General features: G+C 48.7%; 1 protein-coding gene across 1 annotated transcript in view; it reads left to right on the forward strand.

Moving 5' to 3' along the window:
* GM2A (ganglioside GM2 activator) overlaps positions 1–27,958 on the forward strand; it is a 68,918-nt gene that overhangs the window by 16,167 nt on the left and 24,793 nt on the right. The window contains exons 2-3 of the mRNA XM_078653626.1: positions 21,763–21,905; positions 25,644–25,796. Coding sequence (XP_078509752.1) covers positions 21,763–21,905; positions 25,644–25,796 — 296 coding nt within the window. The remainder of the gene's footprint in view (positions 1–21,762; positions 21,906–25,643; positions 25,797–27,958) is intronic.

Below are 27,958 nucleotides of genomic sequence, written 5' to 3' on the forward strand. Positions count from 1 at the left end.
TGTGCGTGCATACATGTGTATGTAACAGAAAGCGGTGTCGATCGTGTCGTGACAGAGTTGGTTCATGACAATCGTCTCGCGGTGGCTGTTCTAGTCTGACGGTGACCTTGGACGTGGTTTGTTTCTCTCGTCCGCTCATGCAATCCTGGGCCGGACAAGAGAACATTCAGACCTGTCACCGGTGGCTCTTGGGCGGCCGGGGACCCGTCTCTAGAGCTCAGGATGGGGGGCTGGGGACGGGAGGGGTGGGGGCCTGAGCGCTCTGCGCTCTCCGTCAGCCGCGGCCCACTCAGTACACGGGGCTCTGGCAATCTCCGTCACAGACTGCCTAGGACTGCCTAGGAGTGTACGGGGCTCTGGCAATCTCCGCCACAGAGTTCCCAGGAGTACACGGTGCTCCGGCGATCTATGCCACTGTGCATTAGAGCTGGTGTGTCTAGTAGTACATGGGGCTCTGGCGATCTCCGTCACGGACTGCCTATACGTGCACGGTACTCTGGCAATCTCCGCCACAGAATTAGGGAGGGGGAGCAAGGGAGGTGCCGGCAATGCCGGAACAGAATCGGGGGCGTTCCCGGCGTCGCGTGACGTCGGCAAAAGCCAAAGAATGTCGGGAACGCCCCCGTGTCTGGTCCGGCATTGACGGACAGGCCCCTCGTCCAATGGCAAGGCTCCATTTACGGAGCCAGCCAATGAATGAGGAGGGCCGACCCAAAGCACACTACAATTCTCATCAGGTTTTCGCCTGCGCGAAAAAGATGCGCAGAGCGCATCTTTTTGGCGAGGCAAAACCTAAAGCTCCACTCTGAATCTGCAGCTCCACTCTGAATCTGCAGCTCCACTCTGAATCTGCAGCTCCACTCTGAATCTGCAGCTCCACTCTGCACTCTGAAGCTCCACTCTGAAGCTCCACTCTGAAGCTCCACTCTGAAGCTCCACTCTGAAGCTCCACTCTGAAGCTCCACTCTGCACTCTGAAGCTCCACTCTGCACTCTGAAGCTCCACTCTGCACTCTGAAGCTCCACTCTGCACTCTGAAGCTCCACTCTGCACTCTGAAGCTCCACTCTGAAGCTCCACTCTGCACTCTGAAGCTCCACTCTGAAGCTCCACTCTGAAGCTCCACTCTGAAGCTCCACTCTGCACTCTGAAGCTCCACTCTGCACTCTGAAGCTCCACTCTGCACTCTGAAGCTCCACTCTGCACTCTGAAGCTCCACTCTGAAGCTCCACTCTGCACTCTGAAGCTCCACTCTGAAGCTCCACTCTGCACTCTGAAGCTCCACTCTGAAGCTCCACTCTGCACTCTGAAGCTCCACTCTGAAGCTCCACTCTGAAGCTCCACTCTGAAGCTCCACTCTGCACTCTGAAGCTCCACTCTGAAGCTCCACTCTGAAGCTCCACTCTGCACTCTGAAGCTCCACTCTGCACTCTGAAGCTCCACTCTGAAGCTCCACTCTCCACTCTGAAGCTCCACTCTGAAGCTCCACTCTGAAGCTCCACTCTGAAGCTCCACTCTGAAGCTCCACTCTGAAGCTCCACTCTGAAGCTCCACTCTGAAGCGCCACTCTGAAGCTCCACTCTGAAGCTCCACTCTGCAGCTCCACTCTGCAGCTCCACTCTGAATCTGCAGCTCCACTCTGAATCTGCAGCTCCACTCTGAATCTGCAGCTCCACTCTGAATCTGCAGCTCCACTCTGAATCTGCAGCTCCACTCTGAAGCTCCACTCTGAAGCTCCACTCTGAAGCTCCACTCTGCACTCTGAAGCTCCACTCTGCACTCTGAAGCTCCACTCTGCACTCTGAAGCTCCACTCTGCACTCTGAAGCTCCACTCTGAAGCTCCACTCTGCACTCTGAAGCTCCACTCTGAAGCTCCACTCTGAAGCTCCACTCTGAAGCTCCACTCTGCACTCTGAAGCTCCACTCTGCACTCTGAAGCTCCACTCTGAAGCTCCACTCTGCACTCTGAAGCTCCACTCTGAAGCTCCACTCTGAAGCTCCACTCTGAAGCTCCACTCTGCACTCTGAAGCTCCACTCTGAAGCTCCACTCTGAAGCTCCACTCTGAAGCGCCACTCTGAAGCTCCACTCTGAAGCTCCACTCTGCAGCTCCACTCTGAAGCTCCACTCTGAAGCTCCACTCTGAAGCTCCACTCTCCACTCTGAAGCTCCACTCTGAAGCTCCACTCTGAAGCTCCACTCTGAAGCTCCACTCTGAAGCTCCACTCTGCACTCTGAAGCTCCACTCTGAAGCTCCACTCTGCACTCTGAAGCTCCACTCTGAAGCTCCACTCTGCACTCTGAAGCTGCACTCTGAAGCTCCACTCTGCACTCTGAAGCTGCACTCTGAAGCTCCACTCTGCACTCTGAAGCTCCACTCTGCACTCTGAAGCTCCACTCTGCACTCTGAAGCTCCACTCTGCACTCTGAAGCTCCACTCTGAAGCTCCACTCTGCACTCTGAAGCTCCACTCTGAAGCTCCACTCTCCACTCTGAAGCTCCACTCTGAAGCTCCACTCTGAAGCGCCACTCTGAAGCTCCACTCTGCAGCTCCACTCTGCAGCTCCACTCTGCAGCTCCACTCTGCAGCTCCACTCTGAATCTGCAGCTCCACTCTGAATCTGCAGCTCCACTCTGCAGCTCCACTCTGAAGCTCCACTCTGAAGCTCCACTCTGAAGCTCCACTCTGAAGCTCCACTCTGCACTCTGAAGCTCCACTCTGCACTCTGAAGCTCCACTCTGCACTCTGAAGCTCCACTCTGCACTCTGAAGCTCCACTCTGAAGCTCCACTCTGAAGCTCCACTCTGAAGCTCCACTCTGAAGCTCCACTCTGCACTCTGAAGCTCCACTCTGCACTCTGAAGCTCCACTCTGCACTCTGAAGCTCCACTCTGAAGCTCCACTCTGCACTCTGAAGCTGCACTCTGAAGCTCCACTCTGCACTCTGAAGCTGCACTCTGAAGCTCCACTCTGCACTCTGAAGCTGCACTCTGAAGCTCCACTCTGCACTCTGAAGCTGCACTCTGAAGCTCCACTCTGCACTCTGAAGCTCCACTCTGAAGCTCCACTCTGCACTCTGAAGCTCCACTCTGAAGCTCCACTCTGCACTCTGAAGCTCCACTCTGAAGCTCCACTCTGCACTCTGAAGCTCCACTCTGCACTCTGAAGCTCCACTCTGAAGCTCCACTCTGAAGCTCCACTCTGAAGCTCCACTCTGCAGCTCCACTCTGCAGCTCCACTCTGAATCTGCAGCTCCACTCTGAATCTGCAGCTCCACTCTGAATCTGCAGCTCCACTCTGAATCTGCAGCTCCACTCTGCACTCTGAAGCTCCACTCTGCACTCTGAAGCTCCACTCTGAAGCTCCACTCTCCACTCTGAAGCTCCACTCTGAAGCTCCACTCTGAAGCTCCACTCTGAAGCTCCACTCTGAAGCTCCACTCTGCACTCTGAAGCTCCACTCTGCACTCTGAAGCTCCACTCTGCACTCTGAAGCTCCACTCTGCACTCTGAAGCTCCACTCTGCACTCTGAAGCTCCACTCTGAAGCTCCACTCTGCACTCTGAAGCTCCACTCTGAAGCTCCACTCTGCACTCTGAAGCTCCACTCTGAAGCTCCACTCTGAAGCTCCACTCTGAAGCTCCACTCTGAAGCTCCACTCTGAAGCTCCACTCTGCACTCTGAAGCTCCACTCTGCACTCTGAAGCTCCACTCTGCACTCTGAAGCTCCACTCTGAAGCTCCACTCTGCACTCTGAAGCTCCACTCTGAAGCTCCACTCTGCACTCTGAAGCTCCACTCTGCACTCTGAAGCTGCACTCTGAAGCTCCACTCTGCACTCTGAAGCTGCACTCTGAAGCTCCACTCTGCACTCTGAAGCTGCACTCTGAAGCTCCACTCTGAAGCTCCACTCTGAAGCTCCACTCTGCAGCTCCACTCTGAATCTGCAGCTCCACTCTGAATCTGCAGCTCCACTCTGCACTCTGAAGCTCCACTCTGCACTCTGAAGCTCCACTCTGAAGCTCCACTCTGCACTCTGAAGCTCCACTCTGCACTCTGAAGCTCCACTCTGCACTCTGAAGCTCCACTCTGCACTCTGAAGCTCCACTCTGCACTCTGAAGCTCCACTCTGCACTCTGAAGCTCCACTCTGCACTCTGAAGCTCCACTCTGCACTGTGCTCCTGAAAGGACAGTTCTGGGACACCATGACGCACCACTACCCTTCGGTGTCAGTGTGTGACCAAGAAACGCAGGGATCCGTGATACACACGTGGGGGTGCATGTGTGCGTGCATACATGTGTATGTAACAGAAAGCGGTGTCGATCGTGTCGTGACAGAGTTGGTTCATGACAATCGTCTCGCGGTGGCTGTTCTAGTCTGACGGTGACCTTGGACGTGGTTTGTTTCTCTCGTCCGCTCATGCAATCCTGGGCCGGACAAGAGAACATTCAGACCTGTCACCGGTGGCTCTTGGGCGGCCGGGGACCCGTCTCTAGAGCTCAGGATGGGGGGCTGGGGACGGGAGGGGTGGGGGCCTGAGCGCTCTGCGCTCTCCGTCAGCCGCGGCCCACTCAGTACACGGGGCTCTGGCAATCTCCGTCACAGACTGCCTAGGACTGCCTAGGAGTGTACGGGGCTCTGGCAATCTCCGCCACAGAGTTCCCAGGAGTACACGGTGCTCCGGCGATCTATGCCACTGTGCATTAGAGCTGGTGTGTCTAGTAGTACATGGGGCTCTGGCGATCTCCGTCACGGACTGCCTATACGTGCACTGTACTCTGGCAATTTCCGCCACAGAATTAGGGAGGGGGAGCAAGGGAGGTGCCGGCAATGCCGGAACAGAATCGGGGGCGTTCCCGGCGTCGCGTGACGTCGGCAAAAGCCAAAGAATGTCGGGAACGCCCCCGTGTCTGGTCCGGCATTGACGGACAGGCCCCTCGTCCAATGGCAAGGCTCCATTTACGGAGCCAGCCAATGAATGAGGAGGGCCGACCCAAAGCACACTACAATTCTCATCAGGTTTTCGCCTGCGCGAAAAAGATGCGCAGAGCGCATCTTTTTGGCGAGGCAAAACCTAAAGCTCCACTCTGAATCTGCAGCTCCACTCTGAATCTGCAGCTCCACTCTGAATCTGCAGCTCCACTCTGAATCTGCAGCTCCACTCTGCACTCTGAAGCTCCACTCTGAAGCTCCACTCTGAAGCTCCACTCTGAAGCTCCACTCTGAAGCTCCACTCTGCACTCTGAAGCTCCACTCTGCACTCTGAAGCTCCACTCTGCACTCTGAAGCTCCACTCTGCACTCTGAAGCTCCACTCTGAAGCTCCACTCTGAAGCTCCACTCTGCACTCTGAAGCTCCACTCTGAAGCTCCACTCTGCACTCTGAAGCTCCACTCTGAAGCTCCACTCTGAAGCTCCACTCTGCACTCTGAAGCTCCACTCTGCACTCTGAAGCTCCACTCTGCACTCTGAAGCTCCACTCTGCACTCTGAAGCTCCACTCTGCACTCTGAAGCTCCACTCTGAAGCTCCACTCTGCACTCTGAAGCTCCACTCTGAAGCTCCACTCTGCACTCTGAAGCTCCACTCTGAAGCTCCACTCTGCACTCTGAAGCTCCACTCTGAAGCTCCACTCTGCACTCTGAAGCTCCACTCTGAAGCTCCACTCTCCACTCTGAAGCTCCACTCTGAAGCTCCACTCTGAAGCTCCACTCTGAAGCTCCACTCTGAAGCTCCACTCTGAAGCGCCACTCTGAAGCTCCACTCTGAAGCTCCACTCTGCAGCTCCACTCTGCAGCTCCACTCTGAATCTGCAGCTCCACTCTGAATCTGCAGCTCCACTCTGAATCTGCAGCTCCACTCTGAATCTGCAGCTCCACTCTGAATCTGCAGCTCCACTCTGCAGCTCCACTCTGAAGCTCCACTCTGAAGCTCCACTCTGAAGCTCCACTCTGAAGCTCCACTCTGCACTCTGAAGCTCCACTCTGCACTCTGAAGCTCCACTCTGCACTCTGAAGCTCCACTCTGCACTCTGAAGCTCCACTCTGAAGCTCCACTCTGCACTCTGAAGCTCCACTCTGAAGCTCCACTCTGAAGCTCCACTCTGCACTCTGAAGCTCCACTCTGCACTCTGAAGCTCCACTCTGAAGCTCCACTCTGCACTCTGAAGCTCCACTCTGAAGCTCCACTCTCCACTCTGAAGCTCCACTCTGAAGCTCCACTCTCCACTCTGAAGCTCCACTCTGAAGCTCCACTCTGAAGCTCCACTCTGAAGCTCCACTCTGAAGCTCCACTCTGAAGCTCCACTCTGCAATCTGAAGCTCCACTCTGAAGCTCCACTCTGCACTCTGAAGCTCCACTCTGAAGCTCCACTCTGCACTCTGAAGCTGCACTCTGAAGCTCCACTCTGCACTCTGAAGCTGCACTCTGAAGCTCCACGCTGCACTCTGAAGCTCCACTCTGCACTCTGAAGCTCCACTCTGCACTCTGAAGCTCCACTCTGCACTCTGAAGCTCCACTCTGCACTCTGAAGCTCCACTCTGCACTCTGAAGCTCCACTCTGCACTCTGAAGCTCCACTCTGAAGCTCCACTCTGCACTCTGAAGCTCCACTCTGAAGCTCCACTCTGCACTCTGAAGCTCCACTCTGAAGCTCCACTCTCCACTCTGAAGCGCCACTCTGAAGCTCCACTCTGAAGCGCCACTCTGAAGCGCCACTCTGAAGCTCCACTCTGCAGCTCCACTCTGCAGCTCCACTCTGCAGCTCCACTCTGAATCTGCAGCTCCACTCTGAATCTGCAGCTCCACTCTGAAGCTCCACTCTGAAGCTCCACTCTGAAGCTCCACTCTGAAGCTCCACTCTGCACTCTGAAGCTCCACTCTGCACTCTGAAGCTCCACTCTGCACTCTGAAGCTCCACTCTGAAGCTCCACTCTGAAGCTCCACTCTGAAGCTCCACTCTGAAGCTCCACTCTGAAGCTCCACTCTGCACTCTGAAGCTCCACTCTGCACTCTGAAGCTCCACTCTGCACTCTGAAGCTCCACTCTGCACTCTGAAGCTCCACTCTGAAGCTCCACTCTGAAGCTCCACTCTGCACTCTGAAGCTGCACTCTGAAGCTCCACGCTGCACTCTGAAGCTCCACTCTGCACTCTGAAGCTCCACTCTGCACTCTGAAGCTCCACTCTGCACTCTGAAGCTGCACTCTGAAGCTCCACTCTGCACTCTGAAGCTCCACTCTGAAGCTCCACTCTGCACTCTGAAGCTCCACTCTGAAGCTCCACTCTGCACTCTGAAGCTCCACTCTGAAGCTCCACTTTGCAATCTGAAGCTCCACTCTGAAGCTCCACTCTGCACTCTGAAGCTCCACTCTGAAGCTCCACTCTGCACTCTGAAGCTCCACTCTGAAGCTCCACTCTGAAGCTCCACTCTGAAGCTCCACTCTGCAGCTCCACTCTGCAGCTCCACTCTGAATCTGCAGCTCCACTCTGAATCTGCAGCTCCACTCTGAATCTGCAGCTCCACTCTGAATCTGCAGCTCCACTCTGAATCTGCAGCTCCACTCTGCACTCTGAAGCTCCACTCTGCACTCTGAAGCTCCACTCTGAAGCTCCACTCTGCACTCTGAAGCTCCACTCTGAAGCTCCACTCTCCACTCTGAAGCTCCACTCTCCACTCTGAAGCTCCACTCTGAAGCTCCACTCTGAAGCTCCACTCTGAAGCTCCACTCTGCACTCTGAAGCTCCACTCTGCACTCTGAAGCTCCACTCTGCACTCTGAAGCTCCACTCTGCACTCTGAAGCTCCACTCTGAAGCTCCACTCTCCACTCTGAAGCTCCACTCTGAAGCTCCACTCTGCACTCTGAAGCTCCACTCTGAAGCTCCACTCTGAAGCTCCACTCTGAAGCTCCACTCTGAAGCTCCACTCTGAAGCTCCACTCTGAAGCTCCACTCTGCACTCTGAAGCTCCACTCTGCACTCTGAAGCTCCACTCTGCACTCTGAAGCTCCACTCTGAAGCTCCACTCTGCACTCTGAAGCTCCACTCTGAAGCTCCACTCTGCACTCTGAAGCTGCACTCTGAAGCTCCACTCTGCACTCTGAAGCTGCACTCTGAAGCTCCACTCTGCACTCTGAAGCTGCACTCTGAAGCTCCACTCTGCACTCTGAAGCTGCACTCTGAAGCTCCACTCTGAAGCTCCACTCTGAAGCTCCACTTTGAAGCTCCACTCTAAGCTCCACTCTGCAGCTCCACTCTGCAGCTCCACTCTGAATCTGCAGCTCCACTCTGAATCTGCAGCTCCACTCTGAATCTGCAGCTCCACTCTGCACTCTGAAGCTCCACTCTGCACTCTGAAGCTCCACTCTGAAGCTCCACTCTGCACTCTGAAGCTCCACTCTGCACTCTGAAGCTCCACTCTGCACTCTGAAGCTCCACTCTGCACTCTGAAGCTCCACTCTGCACTCTGAAGCTCCACTCTGCACTGTGCTCCTGAAAGGACAGTTCTGGGACACCATGACGCACCACTACCCTTCGGTGTCAGTGTGTGACCAAGAAACGCAGGGATCCGTGATACACACGTGGGGGTGCATGTGTGCGTGCATACATGTGTATGTAACAGAAAGGTGTCGATCGTGTCGTGACAGAGTTGGTTCATGACAATCGTCTCGCGGTGGCTGTTCTAGTCTGACGGTGACCTTGGACGTGGTTTGTTTCTCTCGTCCGCTCATGCAATCCTGGGCCGGACAAGAGAACATTCAGACCTGTCACCGGTGGCTCTTGGGCGGCCGGGGACCCGTCTCTAGAGCTCAGGATGGGGGGCTGGGGACGGGAGGGGTGGGGGCCTGAGCGCTCTGCGCTCTCCGTCAGCCGCGGCCCACTCAGTACACGGGGCTCTGGCAATCTCCGTCACAGACTGCCTAGGACTGCCTAGGAGTGTACGGGGCTCTGGCAATCTCCGCCACAGAGTTCCCAGGAGTACACGGTGCTCCGGCGATCTATGCCACTGTGCATTAGAGCTGGTGTGTCTAGTAGTACATGGGGCTCTGGCGATCTCCGTCACGGACTGCCTATACGTGCACGGTACTCTGGCAATCTCCGCCACAGAATTAGGGAGGGGGAGCAAGGGAGGTGCCGGCAATGCCGGAACAGAATCGGGGGCGTTTCCGGCGTCGCGTGACGTCGGCAAAAGCCAAAGAATGTCGGGAACGCCCCCGTGTCTGGTCCGGCATTGACGGACAGGCCCCTCGTCCAATGGCAAGGCTCCATTTACGGAGCCAGCCAATGAATGAGGAGGGCCGACCCAAAGCACACTACAATTCTCATCAGGTTTTCGCCTGCGCGAAAAAGATGCGCAGAGCGCATCTTTTTGGCGAGGCAAAACCTAAAAAGCCAGCATGGAACTCTTGAACGGAGCGAGGGCGCCCCCCCCCCGATCCCCCGGGGTCCTCTGGTTGAAGGGAGCATGCATTTAAAGTGCCTGCCTGTATTCCGTGCACCGTGTGTAGCGCCTCGCAGCTGCGGGAGGGTTTCACGTCGGAGCGCTGCACGTCTCTCGTGTTAACAATGTATGAAGTTTTCTCCGGGAGGAGTGCTGCTGCGACAGAAAGCGCCGTCACTTCTGCTCTTCAGAAGTAATTGGCGTATTTGGAAAACCTCTCTCTAATCCAGGCCTGAGACCCGAGCGCGCGCTGTGCTTCTTTTTAGCTGAACTGAGACATACCGGAGGTGGAATAGATAAAGTGGCTTAATCAAGATCACACACAGCAATGGGGTTGAGCGGAGACTCGACGCCTGGAGTTCCTGACCAGATCATCTCCTGGCACCGTAGTAGTGTGACCAGGGCATCTTCTGACATCAACCTCTTACTTTACGCCACTTTCAACAAACAGGTCATCTTCTGAGCTCATGACAATCAAGGGCAGCCTATGACATCATCAGAGAACAACGAGTCATCCTCTGATCCCACCAGCCAATGACCAGACAGTTCTCTGGTATAAGAGTGCTCCAGTATCCTGCTATTACACCGTACCTCAGTGACGAGTACATCATTTGACGTCATTGGTAGGGTGCGATGTTATCTTCTGATGCCAGAATCAGAGCAGCTCCTGACACCAAGCAGGCCATGTGTTTTACATCATAAACAGTGACCAGCATATCCTCTGACATCAGACTGCAATGTGACATCATCAGCCACAGGCATAGGCCATTGTTTGACGTCATTGTATAGTAGCCAATCCAGTCCCTGACATCCATGGGCACATTTCAGACCATGCTCTGACGTCATGAGAGCCTGACCCCTCTTCGACTAACATTAGATAGGCACTGGGCAAGCCTCTTATCCATGATAGATAAGGAGGCGCTTGGGAGTTTCGCCAGCCGCAAAGTAAATGTTTTTGGCCCGCACCGCTGCTAATGGGGGACTGTTCGCAAACCCTGCTTGAACCCTGGAGGCCCTGACAGCGCCCGCAGTGCCCCCATCGTTACCCCGGCTCGCTCAGCATGGCTGCACCCGGGGCTTCCTTCAGTTATACACCCCCGTACCGCTTCCTCCCTGCTCGCCTCTGGAGTGAAGTCACAATTACTATTTCCCAAAATCCCCGCGTGACTAACTCATCACGGCCAGAGGGGGGGGTTGGTCTGTGCATTCTGGAACTAGACTGATCGAGAAATGTTTTTTGAATGAATGTACATTTTAAAAAACTTTTTTAAAAAGGTGATTTATATAACTCTGTAAGGCTGCTTATAATATGCATTGTTACTTTGAAAAGTGGGTTAAGTTAATTTTTAGAAGTGAGCGTAATTCTAAAGGCAGCGAGTGGGTATTCTATATAACGCATGCCAATAAAACAACCTCTGCAGTCCGTTCTACCAGCCACAGAGACCTGACCAGACAAACAAGCAAGCATCACTGAAAACTATCGCTTTCGCGATCCCTTTTGTAAAAAAAAAAAGTAAACGGCGAGTGGTGCGCGCGCGCCACTTCCAGCATATGTCTTCAATTATCGCGGCCGCGATAATTGAAGATATATGGCCTTTTGGTGCGCGTAACAGACACCAATAGGCCATGGGCGGAGCTACGCGACCGCATATGGCCTAATGCATGTTCTGTTTTAAAAACACACGCACGTAAAGGCCAATGAAAATGGACCTAGGAAATAACACGCACGAGCTGCGTGAAATTTCCAGGTCCATTTTCTAAACCCCGAGAAAAGGACTCTCGCTGAGTGACACTGCATGCGCAGAGTGTACGCTAGACCCGAGCCCTAAAAATGACTACATGTCCACCCAATTATATTGGGTGGGTGCACATGTAGCCATTGCTCCTACAACCCTTGCTCCCGAGTTCCGTCGGAGAAGTTTGGCCACGGCAGAGACAGCATATTCTCCGCCGTGGTCAAACTTAATGTTGCCCGCAATTTAACTTGGTGGACAGACCACTATATTGACAGGGAGGGACCTTCTCACTGTTATAACGGTGTATCTCTACTCCATCAATATATATATTAGGCCCAGAGCTCTTCACTTTGTTCCTCATTGCTTATTAAGCTTGTACATGGTAGTTGTTTTGTCTGCCTGAATAAAGGCAGTTAATTTTGATTAATGGAAGCAAAGATTTAGGTGCTAGATACTCATCTCCGAGTTCCAGCAAGTTGCTGTGCATGAAAATACCTTCCAGGACCAGGTGCATTTAATCTTAGAGAGATCCATGTGGGCTCCTCATTCCATTAGGGAAGTTTCCTTCACAATAGTCTGTAGCAGTAGTACCGGGTGGAAAAAAACTCCATTTAAGCTGCTTAGTAACTGTGTCTTCTGAAGAACTTTTCCTTTCGAATATTCGAGGTTGCTCTAAGGAAATGCATGATCGTTAACAGAGGTGTGTCAGTGTTGAAACGTTGTTGTGCAAACACAGCTGTTGCAGAAGAAAAGCTGTTTCTTATGTCTAGCACTGCTTTGTGGTAAGGAGCATCCTTTAATAGCTAAATATCTAATTATGGTTAGTTGAAAATATTTTTATTCCTTAGATGGGCTTCATTTGGAGAAGGCTCATGGGCAGATTCCAGGCCAAAAGGCAGAGCTTTCTTCCAGAATTGATCTTTTTCCTAGAGCAAATTGTATAAAAATCTGTTTTTTCTGTGTCACTGGATTGCAAAAATATACATCTTGGAGATGGGTGACATACATCATAGTCAATATCCTTGGAGGAATTGCTGATAGATTTGCTAAAGAGCCAGCTCTCGAAACATCCCATGTAAAGCTCTTTAAAGCAAAGCGCGGAGAATGGCAATTCACAACCTGGTTGGAGCTTTCAACTGCCACACTAATTATTTGCCTGGAATCTAAAGGACATTCTTTCAGTTCTTCTTGAAAATTATTTGTGTTATCACTAGGGAAGTTTGCCACATATTTCTGCATAGACTCTCGCACGGAACGGCCCAGGAATGCCAATGCAGTTGCATGCTTCAGTGGCAGAAGAGCCCCTACTCTTCCATGTGTCAAAAGCAGGAGGAACTAAGAATTGAGTACTTAAGAGCTTCTTCCTCACAGTGTTACCTATGACCGAGTCAGGTGTGCATCCACTCATAAGAAAGACATTTATACTCTGCTGATTTATACTTCTTCGAGACATGCGTAATAGCAGATTACAAGGAATACTTCAGTTGCGGGTTTGGTGAGACTCATTGGAAACAACAACATTTGCTCAGATGCAGTTCGGTATCGGAGTGTCTTGCAAACAACCAGTGTTATAGATTGAAGGGTTGCCATGGAGATGTTCAGATTTGCTGGACACACTTCTACAACACCATAAGGTGTCATTAATTAATGACCACGTCGAAAGAGGAGTACAAGCAAGTGTTGCACAATAAGCTCCCAAGTCACTTGTGGTGTTTATATCCATTGTATTACAATCTGGTGTGCCTTCCAGTTGAGAGGGGTGAACCTACATGTGTACAACTATGCCTTGGAGTACATATTTTTTCTCTGAGGCTGGGCTCACCAATGTGATGGTGTTTTGTTGAGTTTAAATGGGGCTTATTTTTGAACATTGATGAGAAGAGGTGGACCATATTCAACCTGAGTGTGCCTTCGGACAGAAAATATTACCTTGTTTCAGTCAGATCCCTGTTAAATCATGTATGATACCCTGGCAATAGTCTAGGTAGGCTCTCTCTAACACCAGCATTATTGGTTCAACTCTCTCGAGCCCTAAGTTCATATTGCATTCCCTTGTCTATCAAAGGCTCTTCTTTCATGAGGAATCAGAACCCCCCCCCCAAAAAAAAATTTAGCATTGCATTTCTTGATCACATCTAAATATTCAAAGTGCACCGTCTTCCTTTTGAAAATCTCTTACAATGTACACTACTGCGTAATATGATGCAGATATCCAGCTCTCAATTTTAACTGGTATTCTAATACCAACGCCCACTTCACTCTCTTCCTGCCTCCACCCCCTCATCAACGGATCACCTCTGCTGTAGGGTGAGAATGTCCATAAAGTCCCCTGGCCATATTATTTCATGACCAGTGGAAATCTCATCTCAGGGCACTATGTGTTTTCCTTTTCCCTTGTTTGTGTCTGATGCATCACTGGCTAGCATGTGCTCGCACGTTCTTCCCCTTTCCACTTCTCAGTTTGTGTCCCAGAGGAGCTCTTTTTTTTTTTCTTTTCACACCGGTCAAAATGATGTCTGATTTTTGTGCTGGCTCCACCTCGTGCCTGCTATGTCTATTGTTCCTGCTGTACATTCAGCCATCATTGAATTCATACATCCATTTCATATCCTTGTCTTCCTTTCCTTTATTCTAATTCTGTTGTTGTCCAATGTGTCAAAACTACACTTTTTGCTATTGCACTTTGTCCTTGCCCTCATCCCACCCTCACAGCACACCTTCACATATTCACCTTTATCTCCAAATCCCGGAGTCCCGGCACATGCTTCCTGCCATGTCTTCTCTTCCCTGTGCACTTCGGTGCCCTCTGTCATCAGCATCCCTTGCCTTCCTGACCTACCCACAATGTACTGAATCACTTTCAACATCCTCTTTTTTCATAGATCAATAACTGGCTCAGAGTCCATCATTTTTCACCTGCCTTCCTAGGGTACCTTAACAAGGCACACTGACTTCATCCTGCTCTGTTGGTATCTCAAAGGTGCACACTCACTAACCATGTTCTGCCCTGCACGTGTATATATATGTTTATCATACACTCCTGAATAGATTAGGGTGTCTCTTCATCAAGGTTAATTCAAAATATGATCTCCCTTCTTCCAACCTGTTTCACCTCAGAATTGAAATTTCTCACTTCTCCTATGTCCTGATTGTCTCCTTGTAGGCCATTTGTATTGTACCTTATTCCCCAGCCTGTTTGGTTTCACTTGCTGTAACCGCTCATTCTCCTATAAGTGAGCCACTCAATACAATTCCTGAATTTACATCATTTTGCATCACATAAGCCTTCCCTGCTTAGTTCTTATCTGTGTCCCTGACAGTTGACAGCTTGACTCTCCTTCATGATCTGAATCCCTTCATTCATGGGAGAGTTACGCTCCAGCCTCATCTGTCTTATCTTTATTGCTTTATCTGGACATTGCCAATCACCTGCATTTTTGCAAACACCTGATGGTTGGCATGCTAGCCTTACTTTCTCCTACTTCACTAGATCATGTTGCTACCTGCCACATTAATGGCCTTTGTAGCAGTAGCCTGGTGTTTGCACCCTTCAGTTCCTTTCCTAATGAGCGATCCCTATGCCCCCCTCCCCCCCACTATATCTTGATAGATGCATTATGAGGTGGGAGAGCCTTTGCGATCTCATACACCTTTCTCACCCCTACAGAGGAATATGAGGCCTGTGGCCCTTTCTGTCTACCCCTAGCTTCCAGGTCCCTCAGTTATTTCCTCCAGGACGTCCTTTCCCCTCACAACGGCTGTAGTCCAGCAGGCCTAACTGACCCTCTCAGTTATACAGGTCCCTCGTTAAGAGAATGAAAGTACCAATCGGAGATGTCTTTGCGTCTTCCCCCGTTTCCATGGACATTATTTCTGTCCCCATTTTTCCCTCCAGAAAGTGTAAAAGGTGTGAGCTAGAACAGCCTCTGATGCCCCATTTGACACCACCTTCATGCTGGCCATTCTCTCATACTATCTAATAAAGGTAAGGGTCCTTTTTGCCCGGTACTTGTCATTGGCTCTGTGGTTTGTAACTCACGTTTTCTTTATTCTCATTTGCCGGCTTTCTTCTCATTTGCCGGCTTATGCTCTGAAGTTTCACTTCCTCCTTCCCATGCTAAAACCCTATTTACCAATATTCTTCCAAGATCTCCCTTTCTGTAACCAGGCCTGTAAATCTTGTTCTTATCTCGTCACATTTGCTGAGCGTTCAAAGACCGAGGTCAAATGTCAAGCTGTGTCTTCCAGCGAACTTGTGCTTTCCGCTGACTTCAAAGTGAGAACGTTTATAGGAAAGAGGAATGTAGTTTAGTCCCTGCAGGGAGCCCACTGGTGCCCCTCTAATACTCCATTTATGAGGCTGTAACATAGTCCTTACACTTGATGTAACTTGCGGATAACAGAGTTTTAGGTCGAGCCTGGGAAGTGCATGCGCTGCTCTGCGATGTATGCTGCATTCGACACGCGGGCTATCGGGCACTTTGGACACGGCTACCGCTTTTGGTTGGTTAGTCGGCCTGTTTTGTAAAATTCCTTTTCTATGGTTGGTTAATATTGTGCATCTGTCTTGCCTTTCGGTGCTTGGTTCACTCCAGCGGACATCACCAATTGATTCTTTGGTTGGTCAGTTTTGGTCATCTCTTGACTCGTGAGTTCTTCCCCCTCATCCTCCGAGCACAAATACAGTGTACATACGTGTCGTTATTTGGAGGGGGAACATTTAGGTCTGCTGTTGAAGAACATCATGGGATCCCGGCGGAACCCATGACGGAGGTACGACTCAACACTTTACAACAGTATGAAAGAGAGTGTTTTCTACTGCAGAAGAGCCACGGACGAGAACACGAGGTAAGTTCCTCTTTAGCTCATATCAGATCCGTCTCATTATAGCTATGTTTTTCATGTCTTTAATGACTCACATTGCTCTTTTGTACCCCCTTTCTCCATCCATCATTGTATTCCTTTGTATATTGGTCTTCTGTTTCTCTTGTTCAATTCCTATCTTATTCTCCCCCTGGCTCCCTCCACACACCCCCACCTTATGTCCAGGGAGTGGGTGTAACTGGCGCTCTTGTACCAGGCAGGTGCAATGCACTAAGACCTTAAAGCATGGTCCGTCTCATTGACACTTGTGTGCTTTTGGGTTTTATGTGGTCACCATCTGCTGAATATTCTACAGATTAAACTCTTCTTTCACTGCTTTATAATTTATGCTGCCTGGTGTTCTTCACCTCATCCAGTAGCGGATCCTAGAGGGAGTGCGGTGGGGCGGGGTGCAGGAGGGACAGGGTGTGGGGTAGTAAAGTCCGGCATACTGCCATTCGGAGTTGAAGAAATAATACAAATTAAATTGCGCAGCACTGCAACGCCAAATGTGTTGCAGCGCGAAATGTAATTTGTTTTATTTCTTTCTTTACCTATCTCCTATCGGCCGTATGCCGAAGTTTACTACCCCCCACCCTGCCCCTCCCCCGCAGCACTCCCTCCAGGATCCGCTACTGACCTCATCCCTAGGCTCTGGTGGCCGTTGTGGTTACTTTTCTGAAAACAAGTGCACGTGCAGAGTCCACTGCGGTGTTATGGCGTCTCGCTTCGTCACGTGCTGCAATGTCATTTGCAGCTCCATCTGAGGCGATAAGTACTTCCTGAAGCTACCCAGAATCCTGCAGCTGTATCTATGGGTTTGCAGAGGTGTAGGTTTTTCAATGCTGCCTTGAAAGGCCCAGGTCCCTGGGTGCTTTACACGTTCTCTTCCTGCCATGTATTTTACAGCCTATCGCTTTGCCTCCAGTGCCTTTTACTCTCACGTGCCCATGAATTTTGGAGTTATATGGCTTAGCCTTGTTTGCATTGTAATGTCACCTGATTCTGAATGTTTTTCAGCTTTCTCTCTGGGCTTAGGGTATTTTCTAGTGTTTCCTGCTGCCATTCGTTCTTCAGCTTTGTGTCTGAGCTCCATTTACTGTCTCCTGCTACTGTTGCCCAGGTCTGCAAAGTGTTTTTCCTCTTGGTTATTTGAGTAGAGTCCTTTCTTTCTTGACCCTTTAAGTTCTGGTCTCTGTCTAACCGGTTGCTACTGGTAGACCACTTCCTGGTGGGCTGAAGCTTGTTTCATTGGCAGTTCATCATCGGAGTGCGCATGAGTTTCAAGTGCTATTGACCATCTCAGAAGAGAGGGCAAAGAGTGAGTTAGCATAGAGATGCACTCTTACAGACAAGATCAAGTGCTTCGAATGTTCGTATAGGATATTGTGCACTTCTGCAATCTTCTATACATGAGTTCCAGGTAGACTTCACTTTCATGGCTCTCAACGGAATCTCTTTCACTAGTGATACTCAACTCACTAGGTCCAAAACACAATATTGATGCTCTTTCGTTTACTCACCTAGAGTTTTAATGCTTTATATTAATAACAGAAATATCTGGTGCCGTTCTGATGAACATTTTCAGTCCAAAGAATCCAAAATTCAGCAGGTTCACTGGGTGAAAGCAAGACAAAGTGGCATCTTGTATCGCATTAGATGGTGGAGACCCAAGGATCCTTTTAGGCACCCTATTGTTCAAGAAAATAAGATAGCCTGTTTGGCAGGTGTGCCAGCTGCTATAGGAAATTCCAGCCACTGCATAATTTTCTTTTTATCTGTAGAGATATCTGTTTAGCTATCTGGCTCTTTGAATTTATGTACTAAAGCCCCAGTAATCCTGTTTGGGTTCTGGAGTAGCATGCTACCCGTCGAAAAGTGCTTCAACTCCTCATCAGGGATAGCAAGCGTTACGTAAATTCAAACCCTTCTCTCTTCTATCCCTCCACTATCCTTTTTCAATCCAAATAACAGACTAACATGTCCACCGCTCAAATTAATGTAATATATCCCTATACTAATTCACCACTAATCCTTTTAGGGTTCCAGAGTAGAATGCAACTCGCCAAAAAGAGGTCCAACATCTAAACCAGGGTAGCAAGCGCTATGTAAATTCAAACCCTTCTCTCTTCTATCCCTCCACTATCATTTTCCAATACAAATAACAAACTCGCATGTCCACTGCTCAAATTAATTTCATAGTCCCCTATACTAATTTCCCCACTAATCCTGGTTGGGTTCCGGAGTAGCATGCTACCTGCCAAAAAAGCGCTTCAACACGTCATCAGGGGTAGCCAGTGCTATATAAATGCAAACCCTTCCCTCTTCTCTCCCTCCACCTATCCTTTTCAATCCAAAAAACAGACTAACTTGTCCACGGCTCAAATTAATTTCATATTTCCCTATTCTAATTCACCACAAATCCTCCTTAGGTTCCAGTGTAGCGTGCTACTTGCCTGAAAAGTGCTTTGACGCCTCATATGGGGTAGTAAGCGCTATATAAATGCAATTAAAATTACGATGTAGTTTGTCACCGTTTTACATTGATCACATATTCGGACTTTTAATTTGTTCACCTGTACTGTGTGTTTACTTTTTCACACTGAATACATTCATAATCATTTTTGTCCCTTTAATCGTTGGCTAAACCATTTGGAATTGTTTTTTTTTTTTTAATGATAGCTGGATAGACATCGTTGCTTTGATAGATAATCATTGGGTGCCTGTAAAAGAAAGTACGAACAAGCATTTGCAATGCTATAGCTCTCGCATTACTGACAATTTGAGCTATTGGCGTAGCAATATTATTTGCAACACCAATAGGTCAAACTTTCAGTGATGCATTGCAAATGCTTGTTGTTTTTTTAGGCACGGAGAGATAAGTGACTTGCCCATAATCGCAGGATGTTGCAGCAGTGCCGTTTCTGCTTTTTTTTAAATCATGTAATGGTTTTGAAAGAAAGAGTTCCCCTGCCCTTTGTTCACTAGAGTGTAGTTATGCATGAGTCTACACATGGATAAAAGAAGCCCAGTTCTCTAGAACTGGCGTGCTACCACCCACCTCACTAATATTACTGGGACAGGTTGTGCGTTAATACGATCAGCAGTAATGAGACTGCAAAGACTCACATTCACATTCCCAATGTGCCGACTTTCCTAATACTTCTTTCTTAAAGCTCACGGGTCACAATTACACATAAAGTGACACACTATGATGGGGAAATTGGGGGGAACAATCATGGGTTTGTTGGACACCTGTCGGCGCCTCCCAATACCTGCACACACAGTGGAAGCTGCCACTGTTCTAGATTCTAGCTAAAACAGAATGCAGCACTGCACCCCTTAGATTACAGTGGCCTATTAAAAGCTTTGTTCTTTGCAAACAAGAAAGTAATGGTGCAACCCTCACAGGAGTGTTCAGATGGGGTTAGGCACACTTCCACACAAGGCTAACTGGTGGTTGGGAAGTCAGGATACTCTGAAAAGTTTCACCCAGGTTCCTCATCGTAACTGTGGATTCTTGGATCACCACTGGATCCCCTACTTAAAAGAAAAGACTGTATGTGCTGACTGAACCAGTAGACAGAAATGAGTGCTGAGTGCATTGATGCCAGCTCTTCTTCATCCATTGCTGACGGCTCGCCAGATATTTGTCAGACATGTTGCTATCCACCAAAGCTGCATGCTGGTCAGGAAGAATCTGTAAGTCATCAAGAAAATGTACATTTAAGTAATAGGGGAGACAAAGCTGGCTGGACCAGTGGGTATACATAAATATTAAATGGTAGGGCAGAGCAAGCAAACACCTAAGGAACCCCTAACGTCAGGCCAGTTTTAAGAAATTCAACTAGTTTAACATTTTGAAATCCATCCTGAAATAAGGACTGGATCCAGTACAGATTATTTCTGGGATGGCCATGAAATGCTGAAAAGTCCGTAGGTCGCACTCTGCTCCACCCACCAGCGGGTATACCCCATGAGCATCATGGTAAATGCAGTTCTTTTTAGGCGGATGCGCTTTTCGTAGAGTCTGAAGTGTAAAGGCAAAGTTGCAGGCCAACTCTGGACACCGGTGTTTCAGGATTATTGTCCTTCATCAGCAGAGTATAGGCAATTCTTCGGGGTTTGCTGTGCAGGCTGCCAAATATTAACAGGTCTGGTACCTCTCAAGGCGCGTAGGTGCGTGACCTGAGCTCCTCAGCTCATGTGGCTCAAGGGAGCCATTTTAAGTGAAAAGTCCGTAGGTCGCACTCTGCTCCACCCACCAGCGGGTATACCCCATGAGCATCATGGTAAATGCAGTTCTTTTTAAGCGGATGCGCTTTTCGTAGAGTCTGAAGTGTAAAGGCTAAGTTGCAGGCCAACTCTGGACACCAGTGTTTCAGGATTATTGTCCTTCATCAGCAGAGTATAGGCAATTCTTCGGGGTTTGCTGTGCAGGCTGCCAAATATTAACGGGTCTGGTGCCTCTCAAGGCGCGTAGGTGCGTGACCTGAGCTCAAGGGAGCCATTTTAAGTGAAAAGTCCGTAGGTCGCACTCTGCTCCACCCACCAGCGGGTATACCCCATGAGCATCATGGTAAATGCAGTTCTTTTTAAGCGGATGCGCTTTTCGTAGAGTCTGAAGTGTAAAGGCAAAGTTACAGGACAACTCTGGACACCGGTGTTTCAGGATTATTGTGTGTAACTCCATCCTTGGGGTTTCAAGTGGGTTGTGCACCTTTCCTTTAATTCTCTCAGTTGGAAATTAAGGTAGGATGTACCAAAGTCTCTACTATTTTCTTGCGAGCATGCGCCGGCGCCTGTTTGAACTCGAGGTCTTCTTTCACTACCACATGATTTGCTGTCTTGATTTGCTGTGCTGGCAGTGCTTTGAAGTGGAAGGACTTCTTGAAGCTTTTACACTATCCAGAATCCTTCAATGTCCTTACCGAGCTCAGCCATTGTGAATTGCCACAGGCATGTCTGTGACATGTCTCAGGACCTTCAGTAATGACAATGGCTCCAATCGGTGTTCCTAGAGGGGTTTTGGTTTAACAATAATTTTGATATGTCGGCAAGGTTCCGCGAGGGGAGTTCATGCCTTGCATGGCCCTATCTTGGAAAGACTTCATAGCATAGGTCATTTTTCTGAAGCATTGTCTATTGTTTCAACATACTTGTCTTTGGTTGTGGGTTCAGTAATCTCCTCATTCATGTGAAAATTATATTAGTATTTTTTTTGGGGGGGGAAATCCAAAACCTTGGTCTTTGGGCACCATATTTTACAGTAGTTTTCTGATATGTTGAAAGGCTGCATGCATTGCTTTGCTGGGGACATAATAACAATTTCTTTCAGCTTTAACCTCTCCAGTGAATGTCAGGTCATTTCACATATTGAATATAATTGAAATGAAGCGGCTCCCCAACATCCCTCAATGCAGTTATTTGAAAAAATCCAGCCTCAGGTTTATTTTCCTTCTGTAAAGTCCTTTATTCCATTCCTTTGCTTTATTCCATTCCATTCTTCCAATCACAAATCTTCACTGCACCTCTCATATGCCCTCGGTGAGTCACTGCTGCATGTCGAGGTTCCTTCTTCCTTTGAGCCCGCCGTACAAAAATATACATTAATGTGTTGATACTACTTATCTAGTGGCATTTTCTCTGGGTATTCCAATTTGGCTGTTGTGTAGTATATTTTTGTATCTGCGGTATGACAAAATTATTCTTTCTTTCTTTCCTTCACAGAAGCTGTTACCTCTACTACATACAGGATGTCCCGTGTCCCGAACTCCCTCGTAGCGCTCTGTATGCTGGTGCTGGGCCTCCCAGCGCTGCAAAGCGCAGTGGTGGTGAATGCAAGATTTGATCGTCCCATGAGGCTCAGTCAGGTGAGCGAATTATGTGCTGTGCTTGGGGTAAGGAGTGAGGGTAAGCCAAGCTCTCAAACTGCCCCCTCCATTTGCCATGACAATTGTCATGAATTATAGCCAGGACCACTGGAATTAGGCCACATAATCCATCATGTGCTCCATAAATTGGCGATTTTAACAAAAATAAATAGATTCGAGCTAAAAGGGATCAGGCGTTACTAGAACCTCAGCTTCATTTGTTGCCATGCAGTGGAAGATCCGTCACTAAGGCTGAATCCTTGGCTCCTTTCAGTTGCTTATTGCTGTATTTGGGCATTAAACTAGTACTAATAAGTGAATCCTTTAGTCAGCATTAAAATGTGTAAAAATAGCAAAATAATGAAGTTATACGATCACAAAATGTGCTGCATAATTATGCCTCATAATTTGCCTTGTCTTGCTGCATAATTTAGTCAGCCATGCTACATAATTTGTTCGTCTGTCGCATAATTCGAATGGCACTTAATATAGCTCATCTACATCGCTTTCTTATCCGTGGGGCTACCAGATCACCACTTGTTCCGCTCGTTGTCTGTTTCTGAATCCCATCCCCTTAAATCCTGTGATTCCTGCCCCACGCCCAGGGAGTGATCCTACCTCTGGTATTTAGCTAACAGAAAGCTCCTAACAGAGGAATGGACAGTATTCAGTAGAGGGTGGATCGGACGTTCCCCGTAAGAAAAATCTGAAGCCACCCTTTGTGTATCCAGCTTGATCCAGTTGAAGGCCAACAAGAAGATAGCACACTTACTGCCATCACCATTTTCTCATGCTACCCTCTGGCTACATGTATCCCATCATTGCACCCAGAGTGCATTTCCTGCTGCATTACTAATTTCATTGTTGACCCCCGGGGGACCAAGATTGATTGAGGATCACAGCTTTCCTCTGGGAAAAGAGTCCACCTCAAAAGGAGATAACAAGAGATGAGAAATAAGCAGAACATGAGCCTGCCATCAGCAGCACTGCCAGAACATTTAGCAGGATTAAAGGCGCTACCAGCACAAGATACAATTCTGCAGTGATAGTGAAATAGTTTGTTGGTTAATAAAACGTGTTATTCTTATTCAAGGGGAGAGAAGTATTGTCAGGTGAACAGAACAATATTTTAACTTTAAAAAATCTGCATTTGTGTTCTAATCAGTATTTATTTGTAACTTATAATGCACACCTGTGAAGACGTGTGGTATAATAATAGTGCTCTTCACTGATAGTACCACTGATGTGAGCATATTTGTAAGGTGGCACGACTAGAAGCAGAGGGCACACTGTTGTGTATTCTGCCACCCTACTTTGCAGGTCTTGCCTAGCGAACGCAGCGCATGCGGTGCTTCGCCTTGGCGAGCCTATTGTTGTCGGTTTGGTGCGCGAAGGGAGACAAACCATATGCGCGCACGGAGAGGCGATGTGCACGAGCATGGGGTCTCCTCTCTGCTCCCACCGCGCGCTTGATTTAGCTTTCCCGCGCGCTCCCAGCGCACGCTTGCCTCCCAGTGCCTGTCCCTCTGCCATGCATTATGTTCTAACACATATCTTCACGTTAACAACTTGTTTTCTAATCTTAGTCGTTCTCGCTGTCTTCTCTGTTGCTTCTTCCTGTGTCCTCACAATGTGTGTTCTCCATGTTTCTGTTGGCTCTACATTCTCTCCTCTGCCTCGCATGCCGTTCCCTCTCTCGCCTTATCCGCCACCCTGTCTCTATTGCTTGTCCTTCTGTCTGTATGTCTCTGACAATGGCGGGCTGCCTCTGTCCCTCCACACCCCTCACAAGTGTGGAAAGGCACCTGATTGTGTGTACTGGGTGAGGAGGGGGCTCCATCTGTCCACCACAAGAGGCAGCAAGCTTCTTCCATGGCGGGGGTAGCTAGCCCCTCCCCCTCGCCAGAGATGCAGCTTTTACCACATCTCCTGTCCACAGGCAAAAAGAGCACTCAGGACCAGCACACCTGAAAAATAATAGCGAGACTGAGAGACAGGGGGAGAGGGCGCGCGGGAGGGGGGTTAATGGTTTAGAGGAAAGAGGGAAACTTCTGATAGAGAGCCGGCTCAGAATGAAGAGAGGTGCTCCATGCTTAGAAGAGGGGCTGAAGGGAGGGGTGCTGTGGATAGAGGTGCTGGAGAGGGGGTCTGGAGAGGAGAGAGGAGCTCTGGATATACTTGCTAAAGATGAGAGAGGAGCTAAGGAGAGAGGTGCTGGGGAGGGGACGGGAGTTGTGGAGAGAGATGACAGAGAGCAGTGAAGAGATGCTGGAGAGAGGGGAGCTGTGGAGGGAGATGCTGGAAAGGGGATGTGAGCTCTGGAGAGAGGTGACGGAGAGCAGTGAAGAGAGATACTGGAGAGGAGAGTGGAGCTGTGAAGAGAGGTGCTGGAGAGGAGAGGAGAGGGGAGCTGTGGAGATAGGTGCTGGAGAGGAGAGGGGAGCTATGGAGAGAGGTGCTGGAGAGGAGAGGGGAGCTGTGGAGAGAGGTGCTGGAGAAAAGAAGGGAGCTGTGGACAGAGATGCTACAGCAGCTAACTTCTGTGATGCCTGATCATGAAAGTGACCCCCTGGTACAAAAAGAATACCAGGGCCACCTTTAACGTGTAAGCACAGGAGGTACTCGTGCTGCTACTAAGCCAATATCAAGCTGAAGCAATTTGGACCTTACAGAAGGTATAAGAGCTTTAGACAGGTGGGCAATAAAGTGGAATCCATTAAAGGCTAACCAGGTTATGTTCATAAGCTGCCCTCGACTACACCGGGATTCTTTCTTCAACTGTTTTCACCATTAGCGCCACCACCACTCACACTAATCAAACTATTCCCCCAGCAGTACAACACAGCCATAGCCACTCACTTAACACCACAGCCACAGTCGGATTTTCTACTCCTGCATGCCGCTGACATGGTCGTTGTGCTCTCCTTTATAGCACTGCTTAGATCTCTCTGCTATAGTAACCCACTTTTGTTGCAAAAACTAATAAGGAACTATGCAAAAAGAACTATTATTTCAAACACTGCACAGCTCTACAAGCAAATCTAAAACCGGGAACTTCATTACACACCACATACACTGCATAACACATGGATAAAATGCATTGTCATTTACAACGCCAATAGCTCTAACTTAAGTAAGTGCGAGACCTATTGCATTTCCAATGCTTGTTCTGTTATGGCTTGGTTGAGTGAAGGGGGGGTAAGCTGTCTTGCAGTCCATCAGGGGCCCTTCTATTGTTCAAATTACTCGTTGAATAAGTGGATGGGCCCAGAGTTTTTCTCCGAATGCTGTGGCCGATGCTGTTAAATGTCCAGGGCGCCGAATACCGAGGCTGCCTGTTTGTGATACCATCTCATGCCTCTTTCCTCCACACCAGGCGCTCCTTGCACATTTATTTAGCTATTTCTGGTTGATTTTAATCCATGTTTTCCTCCTTTGTCACATTCTTTCCACCTTTCTCCTCCTCCTTTTGTCCCTCTTTTGTTTTTTTCTTTCTGATACTCTGGGTCAAAATCTTATGAGGAAAAATAAGTTCCAGTTCCTAAAAATGAGTGCTAGTGGGCCCCACCTACTAAAACACTGGCTCAAATTAACCACTGGTCTTGTTCCTTCCAATCATACAGATGAGTGCCACACCAGCATTTTCCCCAAGCATCCCTTACCTTCTGTCCCGCAATGCTTTATACTAACCTGTGCAAGCCTGTGGTCCTTACCATCTTCTTCTTCCTCTCCTGGCAGGTTCAAGGATTCTCCTGGTCCCAGTGTGATGACCTCCCACATCCAGGGAAGATTGAAAGCCTGTCCATCAGCCCAGATCCCATTTCCATTACTGGTGATGTGACTGTGGCTGTTGTATGCTCCACCTCTATCCCCCTTGATTCTCCGCTGACGGTAATGAATAGACGTTTTTTGTGAACACTGAGCAGCCCAATTGATAATTGTCATTAAAGCTGACATTACATATGTCAGACAACACAGTCATGAAAACATAATCGTGGGATGCATCACAGCCACAGCAATGTGTTTTTTGTAATTGAACCAATCAATATCTGTTTGTACGAATCTGTACAATTGCAAAGGATTTGGGAAATGCAAAAATATATTTTTATGTTATTGATTTGTAGGTGCTGATCTCACATGCTACTGCAAGGTGTACATAAACTGTATAATTGTTATGGGAAAATGTTCTTGTAACTGTCCACATTCTTACCTAGGATTTGAAAGCTATAAGGAAGCACAGTAAAATGTATCTCACAGCTAAAATGAGCCAATAATTACCCCAAACTTTTCAAAGTTTAGAACCAAAATCAAGATAATCTATCAAAGTTGGTACTAGCAAATTGAAATTGTACTTCCTTACTGTAGTGACCCGAGTGCTGGGTGAAGAGAACAGACAGACACTGGTGCGTCACTGAACTATGCCTTATTCTCTCTTTTCTACTTCATCTCTATAGTTCTGAGGGAGCTTGCTCCACCCATGCAGTCTTTGGGCTGACTCCATTCAAATGCTTTGCTCCTCCACGCACTTATGTTGAGTTCCTGGGGCAGGATGGGGGTTCCTGTACCCTGCCTGAGGGCCTGGAAGAATTCCTTGCTCCAGCTTCTTAGAGAATGGCCTCTCCCTTTAAAGATGACTCAACATTTCTCTCCCAACTCAGACATCCCTTTAGTCGCGTTCCTTAAAACTGTTTTCTGATCACAGAGTTCATTGAGTCAGACTTGCTGTTCCAGTTACTGAAGATGGTGTGAAGCTCAGCTTCTTTTCTGGATCCAGCTCCAGACTTTCTGGACTTTCGTGTACTTTTAGGTTGTTATCGATAAGAACGTCGTCTTGACTATATGCAAAAGTGGCTTCAGGTGCTTTCCTATGTGAAGGTTTTCTTGATGGTGGTGTGACTCGTGATTTGGTTGATCCAAGGGAATGTTGTTACATTTTTCATTAATTAATATTTATTTCAGGGGATCCCTTATAAAACGTACAGTACAGTAACATACACAAATATCAAAAATACACTTCTATAAATTTACACAGAAGTATGAATATACGACAGTTCAGTACAGTCTTGCTGTTTAGTAAATCACTCTTCAGGCCTAACACCAGGCAAAGTGCAAAAATGTAGACAGTCCGAAGACTATAAAAACAAAATTGTCACCTGTCCTTGTTTCACACAGGCCTCGTAAAACTGGCTTTGTATACCCTGTGCTAGATTCCATATGTATTCCCACTAATTCCATTTGGATCTCCGACTCAAGGTTCCTTAGTGCAGTAGAGTGTTTTGCCTGATTATCAAGTTTTCTTCTGTGATACCAACAAGCAGTGCAATAAAATACCAAGTAAGACCCTGAATTTTTCATGGTCTTACGAACTGGAAATATAACCGACAGAATTTTAAAAGTCATTTACAACAGAAACTATTTATAAACCTTATAAATGTGTTCTCTAACCTGGAATAACTGACAAGACTACCGTTTCCCCAGTTCTCTGTGCATTAAAGCGATGCTCTTAGGCCCTTTGCTCGTTAGACTTGTAGGGCTGGGGACACAGACCTGGACGTGGTAGGCTGAAACATTTCTAAGATTGCAGTTGCTCGATACTGCAGAGTTAGTTGGGTTTTCAAATTTTGTAGTGTACAAGAAATTATATTAGCCAACTTGTCATCGTTACTATAGACGGAGAACAATGTGGGTCCTTTACATGCAGCAATTTGAACACGTCTGTGTGTGCTAATGCAGTTTGTCAGTTGTTGTTTTTTTCTTTCTGGACCTGGGCAGTATCTAGGCGCTACGCGCCTTGCATCGAGACGCTGCTTGACCCTTACCGGGGACCGGGACCGGTGCTCCACTTACAGCCGGACCACCACCCCCAGCATTCCGCTCGCGGCAAGCACGCCGCTGATGCGGCAACGACGCGCCAGGAGGCGCTTAAAGGGCTCCTGGGGACTGAGTTCCTTGTGTTCCTGTGGTTTTTTCTTTCTGGACCTGGGCAGTATCTAGGCACTACGCGCCCCCCATCGAGACGCTGCTTGACCCTTACCGGGGACCTGGACCGGTGC

The sequence above is a fragment of the Lissotriton helveticus genome, chromosome 7, assembly GCF_964261635.1.
Source record: "Lissotriton helveticus chromosome 7, aLisHel1.1, whole genome shotgun sequence".
NCBI lineage: Eukaryota > Metazoa > Chordata > Amphibia > Caudata > Salamandridae > Lissotriton > Lissotriton helveticus.